The sequence below is a fragment of the Nanorana parkeri genome, unplaced genomic scaffold (assembly GCF_000935625.1).
Source record: "Nanorana parkeri isolate BGI_ZX_2015 unplaced genomic scaffold, ASM93562v1 scaffold7, whole genome shotgun sequence".
NCBI classification, from domain to species: domain Eukaryota; kingdom Metazoa; phylum Chordata; class Amphibia; order Anura; family Dicroglossidae; genus Nanorana; species Nanorana parkeri.
The window spans coordinates 4,305,402-4,316,066 of NW_017306275.1; the positions used below are offsets into that span (position 1 = coordinate 4,305,402).

The window sequence follows — 10,665 nt, forward strand, 5'->3', positions numbered from 1 at the left end:
AGGACTGTTAAATATTTATTATTATTATTCAGGATTTATATAGTACCAACAGTTTGTGCAGCGCTTTCCAAAATAAAAGGTGCAAATACCAAAATACCATTTGATAAATGAGGGTAGGGAGGGCGGTGCTTACAAATCTTTGATACCCCTGGCTGTATCTCCCCCCAAAAGTTGATCTTAATTTATAAGAAGATGATGTTGGGGAGTGTTTGTCAATTAAGATCTGATAGGTGTATGAAAGTGGAAACATTCACACTACAAAGGCCACAGAGACAGGCCAGAGCCATAAAGATAACATCAGCTCTCTGGTCAGCCAACCTGACAGGAAAGTATTTCAATAATAGACATGAATGTATTGCATTGTAAGGGTTAAGTGCTCGTTTTCATCTAGTGGTGAAAATAAAAAAGATTACCTGAACCGGTTCCGGGAGCTTGTCTCCTCCATACAGTATGTGTGTATGTATATGTGAATATATATGTGTGTGGGTATATATATATATATATATGTGTGTGGGTATATATATATATACCCACACACACATATATATTCACATATTCATACACTATATATATAACGCATCACCTTTCAACATCTCGTGGAGTCACAAGGCGGCCCAACGAAGTCATCTCGTGGCCCAACGAAGTACTGCTGGGGTGGTCATAATAATCTGGCCACTCAGTGTATATTACGGCCAGGAGGTTACCTTTTTTTTTTCTCCATACTGCTGGCTATGTAATAGAAGTGATTCATTTGCTGATCTCTCCTGTGAAGTAGAATGCTGGAAGTGCACAACGCTGAGCCCTAAACAGCACCTAAACAAAAATGAGCACTTAAGCCTTGCATTGTGAGGGTAGCTCCACTGCAAGGGTTAGGAACACTTTTACCTGGCGTTCTGCCTTAAGTACAAAAAGTACTTGTCACTTCCTGTGAGATTACCTGGAAGCATAAAACAATTTTCTCTTCCTTCTTCCCTCCCCACCCCCCATGTAATGATGACCAAAAATATAAAATCTGTTGATCTGCGCTTATAGATAGTGAAAGACTAATATGGGTAATGAAGCTGCCACAATACAGACCTATAAGTCCCAAGAATATAAATAACTATTAAGCGCTGCATAATCGTTAATTATAATGATGACCAAAAGCAGACGTCTTTGAAGTCAAAACTGGCTGGCAACTATTGCTCCCTTCATAGATACAGTAGAGTAGTGAACGTAGCCACCCCAGGACAGGAAGTGTGTTTATTTGCAAGATATCGTTCATTAATGAAAGAAAGAAGCTTTTACAAAACTTAACTATTGCATTAACGAATGCCTCAATACTGACCCACCCATCCATTAATGAATGGTAACCGCTGAGAATCAGCGGTTACCGGCATTACAGAGCCTTAAATAACTCGTCATGTACAGTGTACGTGGCCAGTCATATAGGCACTTCGTGGCGGGACGTACAGTGTATGTCTCCCACCACGAAGGGGTTACATACACTTTAAATTAGATTTCTAAATCAAATAGTTTTTTTGCTGCCTCATAGTAAGATAGAGGAAACCCTGCCACTCACAGCTCCATTCTTATGGTGATTTTAAGAAAAACTGTAGTGAAGGAAATGAGCACACTGCCAATGCTGATCTTCCCCTGAAAATACTCATGGTCTGGCTGTCTCTGGCTTGAAGAAAGAAAGTAGCAGAGTAGGTCAGAGCCAAGTGTAAGGGGAAATCAATATCTCACATAAGCCTCCTTTTACTATTGCATGACTGTAGTAACTGGTTTTTTTTTTTTTTTTTTTTTTTACAGGTGTTGATTTTAAAATCAAAACTGTGGAGTTAAGAGGAAAGAAAATCAGGTTACAAATATGGTAAGTGTGTCCTGTCATGTTTTATCAGATGATTTTTACATTGGGCTCATTGAGGCTCCTCGTCTCCTGCTCCTGATGATCCTCTGCTGGCCGCATTTGGGGTGCCATTAACAAGTAAAGGCACTGCAAGCGCAACGCACATTTTGACGTATTCCATAAACACGCGTCAAAGCAGGCAGATGACACACAAAGGTGTGAATGGGGACTTGGTGAGAAGTAGTCCTGGAGAGCAGTAAAAACCCTATAGAGATTCTAACCCTCCCCTCTGTATACAGAACTAAAAGATTAACAGGTTTATTCACAAAAGGGTGAAGAGTTTGGAGAAGGCAGGAGAAATGAACAATCTAGGACAACATAGCTGAACTGGAAAGTGAGCTGAATTGGAGAATTTTTCCAGTTCAGCTATGTTGTCCTGGATTGTTCATTTCTCCTGCCTTCTCCAAACTCTTCACCCTTTTGTGAATAACCCTTTAAGTTTAGACTGCACTGCCTACTTTTAAATGTGTGCGTATATAAGGTCAGTCCTTTTTTATTTGTAAAGCTGGATTATATTTCTTTTGTTTTTCTAATTAGTATTCATATTGATTATTTTCCCCATCATATGTTTTATATATTTAGCTGGCCCCTGTGGGTATTTCTCTCTCTCTCTCTCTCTCTCTCTCTCTCTCTCTCTCTCTCTCTCTCTCTCTCACTTGTTCTGGTGTAGCTTTATTTGTAACACGTCATATGAGCAGTCTCAGATGCAGTGTTTAAATTCCTGTAGTAAATTGAAGTCATGTGTTGGTATCAGTTACAAGTCATTGTAGTGGCCGTTCTTGTAAACATAACTTATTTACTGTGTAGGGTAAGATATAACCAGTGAGCAGAGCACAAGCTAATCTTTTTCTGGTGTTGTAGGAAAGACCTCGGCATACCTTTTTAGATGTGCATGCTCCTTTCTGCCAGCCATCCATGAGCTAGGTGATACAACATAAAGATCTGAAGTGATGCTTTATTTAAAATGCAGAGAATTTGATGTATATAAATGAATAGGACAGTGATGGCTAACGTTTTTGAGCCCGAGTGCCCAAACTGCGACGAAAATCAATTTATTTATCTCAAAGTGCCAGCACATAAAATACGTTTTTGGTATCGTGTTCTAGTTTGGGCACTGGGGTTTAAAAAAAACATTCAGCAACACTGCCTTAGGCAAAATAGGGAAACACATATTCAAACATTAAAATTTTTCTTTATTCCTTCTTTTTTTTACTTTTTGTATCATTTTATTTTTTTAACTTTTTTACATTTTTATTTTACTTAATTTTTTTATCATTTTGATTGATTTTATTATTTTTTATCACTTTTTTTATTTTTACTTTTTTACATTTTTTTATTTTTCTTTTCACTTAACATTATAGCTCTTACGCAGGGGATAACAAGCCCCTGTATGATAGCATTTGGATGTGACAGGTTGTCTTTATTGAACCTGTCGCCTCCAATACAGGGGTTCTAGCACAGTAATGTGCTGGCTCTCCTGTGACAGCTGAGATTGGAAGGCTGCGAGTGCAGCTCTCCCATGTCAGTGTTTACACAGAGCAGAGTGGAGAATGGAGTCCATCCTGAACTTTACCATGGTCCCGGGTCCCCCAGAAGAGCGGGGGCCCTCTAAAACCACAGCGGGGAGAGAGGCAGCCAGCAGGGAGAGAGGCGGCCAACGGTGGGGGCAGAACATACTGGGGGCGGGGACCCCAGCATGCTTATTACAAGTAATCTCAGCAGCAACACCGGAAACACTTGTATTGAAAGACTGGCTTCCACGTTCTACATTTAGCCTTGATTCCTTGAAGCAGGGCTAAATGTAGAAAAAAATTCCCGCGGGAGACTGGAACTGCATGTCCCAGGCGTCAGACAATAGGATTTCTACACCACTGCCTAGGCTCATGTGCCACCAGAGGGGCCTCTGTGTGCCCCCTGTGGCACGCGTGTTATAGGTTCACCACCACTGGAATAGGACATTGAAGGAAATCAGTGCTGCCATTACCTTTTGAAGTACAGCTGTCAAATCACATAAGAAAAGAAAAATGAAAATTATATTTTGCAAACTTACTTACCTTCTTTAACCCCTTCCCGACCTATGATGAGATTATCCTGTCACAATCGTTCAGTTTGTTAACGACTGTTGATGGGATAATCCTGACATGAGGTACAATGAGCGCTGGTCTGTGAAGGGACCAGCCCTCATTGAGTTATTGCTGTTGATGGGTCCCTCAGGGTCCGAGGCGGACCCTCAACAACAGATTAGGTGGGCACAGTCCTGCAAAAGCTGATCGCTGTGATCGCAGAGCCATGGCGGTCAGAGCCGGAAGCAGCTCACTGTGTTGTGACTCTGCTAGCCGGCTGTATGTTACAAACCGATACAAAGTATCTCTGAGGAGAATAATGTATTCTACTCAGATATTAAGTACCAAAGCCCCTGTAAATAAAAAGAATAACCCCTTAGTGCACCCTAGTGTTTAAAAAAGGGAACTTGTTGTTTTAAAACTAAAGCAGTTAGAGAAATGTTGACACTTTTCATGTTTTTTTTTTATTTTTTATTCACTCCAAATGAATGAGCCAAATAATTTTGGCTCATTCACTCCTTTTCATAAAAACATTCATCTATCACTTTTCAGTTCCAGGCAATTCATTTTGGACAGATAAGGGGAAGAGGTGGATGTGCGGTCTGGTTTTTATTGAGATAGATGTATATATATCTATCACACACACACACACTGTCTCCTTCAACACTTAGTATGAAAAAAAGAGGTCTTAGCTGCACCGTTGGGTGTGCACTGTTCTGTACTGAGTATGGACGACAGTGCGGCACAGGATGTTCGCTTTTTAGTGTTGTCTATGACCTCTTGGCTCACTTCTGATCCAGTGACATTAAACATCGGTAGCCTTCCCTCACTCTACTAGAATATTTTTATTGCTGTGTCCCTGTTTGGAGTAATTTTACCTCCCTTCAGGCCCTAGTCACTATGTCACCAGGACAAGAAAATCTCTGCAAGGATGCCACAGATGGTTCTCACCCTTACCTACCCTATCTGAAACGACTGTAATATATACACTGAGTGGCCAGATTATTATGACCACCTGACGTTTGTAGGCAAATTAGCTATAATTAGCTATAATTTCGCGCTGAAGTTGCTAGAGGGCCAGACCATTATAAATAGGGAAGCAGGTTGTTTACCACGACAGTAGAAGTGATTTTTTTTTTGAAGATACGGGTAAACAACGCAATTTAACAGCCTTTGAACGTGGGATGATTGTTGGCGCTCGGAGCCATGGAGCGAGTATCAGCAAAACAGCAGAAGCAGAGCAGTTGTTAAAGTGTTTAAAGACTGGACTGTCAGCCGAAAATCTGGGTCTGAACGTGCGAATTGTGGCTGTCAGCGATAAGTCAATGTTAGGGCAGAACGGAGAGTGGTAAGACTGGTACAAGACAACAGAAGGGCAACAGTGCAGTGTCAGATTCCTCACATCACCTTTCAACATCTCGTGGAGTCACGAGGTGGCCCAACTAAGTCATCTCGTGGAGTCATCTCGTGGGCCCAACGAAGTACTGATGGGGTGGTCATAATAATCTGGCCACTCAGTGTATATTGGCTGCAATTCTACTTTAACTGTTATTGATACTTAGAATAGAAGATTTTTAAATCCACCACATAAGTCAGTCTGCATTATTGTCAGCAAAGAACTGCATAAACCTAGGCTGATTGCACACTGGCGATCCTGTTGCTGAAGAGAACTCGCCAACAACAGATCAATAGAATATGCAGGGAGAACACTCTCCTGCTCGTATGTGTGGCTCCCTTGCTGGCAGGACGCAAGTGACACCTCACATACAAATAGGTGAGCTTTTCACTTCCCCGTTGTTTCCTCCATAGCGATTCGGCTGGTGGTGCGTTCACACCAGCAGTTGGATCACAAGTTGCATCCTAGTTGGTAGGTATGATTAAGCTCCCTTTAGCCCACTACCCATGTAAAGTGGATTCATATATTCTGTTTATGTAAGCCTTAATGACTGTCATTTGTGCAGTATGTTGCTATAATTACATTTTCCCCGTTGTGTAGTACACCTGGCATCACCTTTCACATTTTTGTTGCCTGTATTTGTCTGCACTTGGTGTTTACAGTCTGTGATTGTTTGCATGAAAAATCATTGTATATCATATGATATGCGCCTTCTCTCCTCTTACATCTGTTACATAGCTCATAGCAACACTTTGACTAATTCAGTTTAACGCACCTTGTTATTAATGTCACTGTATTGCTTCCCATTTTCTAACTTCTTTCATCCACTCACTGTTTATTTTGTTATCTCACCATGTGCTTATTTTGCTTCCCACTGACTAAACCAACACTTTCTCAGTGGCTTCACCGGTCAGCTCTTGCTAAAATGTGTGTGCCATATCTTGGTCCTTCATCTCTGTGTCCTTGTCTGGAATGCAGTAGTCACATGGCTGGTTGTGTAACAACACTTTCTAGAGAAGATATCTGCTGGCTCACTACAAGGTAACACCATACTTGCTTCTGTATTGTATGTCTCATCTACCACTGCATTGAGGGCTTGAGCAGAGTGCCATGGAGGATGTCATTTTCTGTAGCTAATGTGCAGATACGTTATTAAGGCGTCATTGCATGCTGCAAGGAACATGGGGATTCAATTATCTACTTGGTGATGGAGACATCAAGACATATCTATAGTTTAGTAGATGCTGAACAAATGCCAGATGTTTGTTTAACCTTTGCTGTCGAAATCCATGAAAATCTTATTATTTTTTATTATTATGAAAGTTATTGGATAGATGCAGGAAATATCTTGCAATCTAACAGCAAATGGGTCCTTTACATAGAGCTTAATTAATGTACTTTATACCTGTATTGATGAATAAAGAAATCTTCACGTACTGTCGCATATTATAAGTGTGTGTGTGTGTGTGTGTGTGTGTATATGACTGTATATAAAAAATCTGTGTGTATACACACTATAGTGGGAGAAGTTTGTCGACATCTAAACATCAGCCCTATATGGTATTGTTCAAATACTATATGCACATGTAGTACTGTCGCATATTATAAGTGTGTGTGTATGTATGACTGTATATAAAAATGTGTGTGTATACACACTATGTTGGGAGAAGTTTGTCGACATCTAAACATCAGCCCTATATGGTATTGTTCAAATACTATATGCACATGGAGTTGGAATATGGTGTTGCCCCCCACCCCTTTTCAGAGCATGTTGATAGGAATTTGTGCCCATTCAGCCAAAAGAGCACTTATGAGGTCAGGTACTCATATTGGACAAGAAGACATGGTGCACAATCAGTGTTCCAATTGATCTAAAACATATTTAGTAGGGTTGAGGTCACGGCCAATTCACGTTATCCCTACTTAAAGTCAAAATAAGGATTAAAAAAATCCTTTCTATGGCAGAAGAGACTGCAAGTCTTTTCCGCCATAAAAGATTCTTTCTACTATTCACCCGTTTTTTTTCTTTCTTCTGTATGCGGAGTTGCGCATGTGCAGCTCAGTGCACAGACCTGTCATGCCAAGATAAAGTAACTCCTGTGCACATGTGCATGAGTTACGTTATCAGGGCCTGGTCAATCAAGCAGCCAACACTCAAAACCTGAAAGAAGACCAGGGGAGAAGTGCATCACTGGATGAAATCAGTTCAACATGTATGTATGCTGTGCAAACTAGAGCTCCTGGAGGCACTTTTTCTTATTTTTTTGAATTGCTTTATTTTTGGACCTGGCTTTGTGCACAGGGCCACTGTAATGCAGAAACAGAAAATGGCCTTCCCCAAACTGTTGCCACAAGGTTGGTGGTAAGCGATTGTCTAAAATGTATTTGTATTCTGTAGCATTGACTCTTCCCTTTACTTGAACTCAATAGTTTGAAGGGGTATTCACATAATTTTGGCCGTCAAGTGTATTTACACACAGAAACATGTTTGGACTTCTTCAAGTCTTAATCTCTACATGAAATTCTAGTAACAATTAGGACAGACAATGCATAGAAATGTCCCTTTTTGACATTAAAATAGGCATCAATTACTGTGCATCTTCTGGTGTTTTGCACCAACATGTTGCTTGGGCTGTGCGCTCTTATAAATCAGCCTTTGTCTTGCACAGCATGGGTAGGTGTGACTGTGAATGCTAATCTCTCTTCTCTCTATGAGATTTGTACTGTTTTTCCTACTGTTAATTTGTTTTGTAGGGACACAGCTGGCCAAGAGCGATTCAACAGCATTACCTCGGCTTATTACAGAAGTGCCAAGGGAATCGTATTAGTGTATGATATTACCAAGAAAGAGACCTTTAATGATTTACCAAAATGGATGAAGATGATTGATAAGGTAGGCTACTTTACATCAGTGGACAAATGTGTTCCATAGCCCCAGACCAATTAGAACTGATCCCATGCATCATGGAGATAATGGGATTGTTTGCACTTTGTTTTGTTTGCTAGGTCCTATTTTATGGCAGCATTGCAGGTCTGATTCCAACATGTATTATACTTTTAGAAACACTTATAAAAATAGTTTTAAATTATATTCTTTATCAATACCAGGGAAACATGCTTTTGTGAACTGTAGGACTCATTCATGTGGGGAAAAGGGGTCCGGGTGCAGATCCCAGTGACAAGAATCTGTGGATACTTACAGCAGGCATCTCAAGTGGTTCCAGATAGCTGCGGACCACTCTGCCTGTACAAAGCAACGACAGGCTGAGAGTGGCCGCAGTTGTCCGCTGGTGTTCTAATGTAATTGGCCATGGAGCAATTACCTGTTGTTATTGACAAGTGATCATCCCTGAATGCAAGCTGTTTGCATCCAGGCGCAATCATCTGTCCCTAACCACAGATAATTGTCACTTGTGCGATTACATCTACACACTGGTGGACAACTGCAGCCACTCGCAGCCTGTCATTGTTTTGTACAGGTTAAGCGGCCGCAGCTATCTGGAACCACTTGTGATGCCTGCCACAGCAAACCGCAGCCAGAATTTTTTTTTTTTCATATGTGAATGAGGCCAAATACTTTTGATTCCATTTTTGTTCTTGTATGCTGATGCTGCCCCTTACGTCTGCTACCCCTAATCATAGAGTGCACAGGTTACAAATGTATTTTGAGCTATTGTGCATTATATATCAGTCTCCTTTCCAGCAAACTGTCATGTCCCAATGCACGTTACTTATCCGGATTATGGCAAATGGCAAAGGTTTCTTGGCAAATGTGCCATCCTGTACCTACCGCAGCCATGTTTGTAGACATATTACCAATAAATGTTCTTCCAAAGTGTAATGAAAATTTCACCCCCTAAGTTTCTTTATGGGGTTTTTGTGCATTTCAAAATATGGGCCCCCTGCTGCCATATTATACGCTTCCTTGTATGAAGCATCTGTATTCAGCATGAAAATGGACATTAGGGAGGTTTTTTGTTTAGATTTCCACACAAAGTTATTTCCAGGCAGGATCCACTTTGACAGTAATATTCCCCTTTAGAATGGGCTGGCAACATGGACTCTAGGCTAAATATCATTAGTGAGGAGAAAAAAGACCAATAAAATAAAAGGATGAGAGTGTCTGTGCCAGTTCCCTTATACAAAAAAAGACTAAAAAAATGTTTTTTTTAAAATCTCTGCCATTCATAATATGTTGTAAAAATAATTCCATTTGTTTTATCCAGTACGCCTCTGAAGATGCAGAACTTCTTTTAGTTGGAAATAAGCTGGATTGTGAAACCAACAGAGAAATAACCCGGCAGCAGGGAGAAAAGGTAAACGGCAAAGAGGAACCCAATGGAATGAATAAAAACCTATGTATAAAAACGATTCATATCCATACTAAGCATTCCATTAGATCACACACATTTTCATTGCATTGCATGGTAAATTGCAGGATGATGAGTATATACCACAGTCATATATATATAACCTGAATCCAATGATTTGGAGGGATGTCCCAATACTTTTGGCAATATAGTGCATATATATACATATATATATATATAGCAAAAGTTATTACTTTATAGATTTCTTTTAGATTGATAGATGACTGTTGGTTGTGATGAATACACATTGTATGGGATATATATTGCTGCAGGCCAGGTTATAAATGTGCACCCAGTTCTCTCTTGGTGTCTGAAAGAGACAAGAAAAGCTTGGCACAGCACAGCCTCAGCTACGATCAGTTATGCTCTGCATGCTGAATCTGTGTCCAGAAAAAGACCTTTCAGCAATCCATTTAACTCCTAATGAAATACTGCCAACATCTGTGGGTACCTGCCATCCACAACGTCTTCACCAACAATATGCTGGAAATTGCCTGTCTGTAGTAAGAATCTGGGCCAGCAAAGCCTGTTCTAGATCACTAGCTTGTAGTGAGAGACCTCATAAATCTGTAGATTTTAAAAAATTTCATTTTGGCTTTTTCAACTCGCTAAGTGTAGGCAATATGTGTAAATATGGGGCTGACAACTTATATTGGAGGCTAGTGCAAGTTCTGGAGCTGCATTGCAGCTAGCAGACTGTGTAATTCAGACCATGAAGATAAGTGCTTTGTACGCCATCCACCCACTTGTCCCCGAACACTGAGTCCTCCAATGCTCCTTAACTACCTCCGGGCCGGCCGTAGTAAAAAAACGGCGTCAGGCACGCGCGAGCGGGAAATGGCCGGTATTTAAAAACGGGCAGCGATGCCCGTTAGTATACATGCGATCCGCCGGCTGTAGAGCCGGCCGATCGCATGTATGGGGTGCCGATCGGGTGTCCCCCCC

The 10,665-nt window shown here is 40.8% G+C and overlaps 1 protein-coding gene across 1 annotated transcript in view; it reads left to right on the forward strand.

The window, feature by feature from the left end:
* The window catches only part of RAB12 (RAB12, member RAS oncogene family), a 34,370-nt gene that overhangs the window by 16,696 nt on the left and 7,009 nt on the right, over positions 1-10,665 (forward strand). The window contains exons 2-4 of the mRNA XM_018553583.1: positions 1,795-1,855; positions 8,105-8,243; positions 9,577-9,666. Of these exons, the coding sequence (XP_018409085.1) occupies positions 1,795-1,855; positions 8,105-8,243; positions 9,577-9,666 (290 nt within the window). The remainder of the gene's footprint in view (positions 1-1,794; positions 1,856-8,104; positions 8,244-9,576; positions 9,667-10,665) is intronic.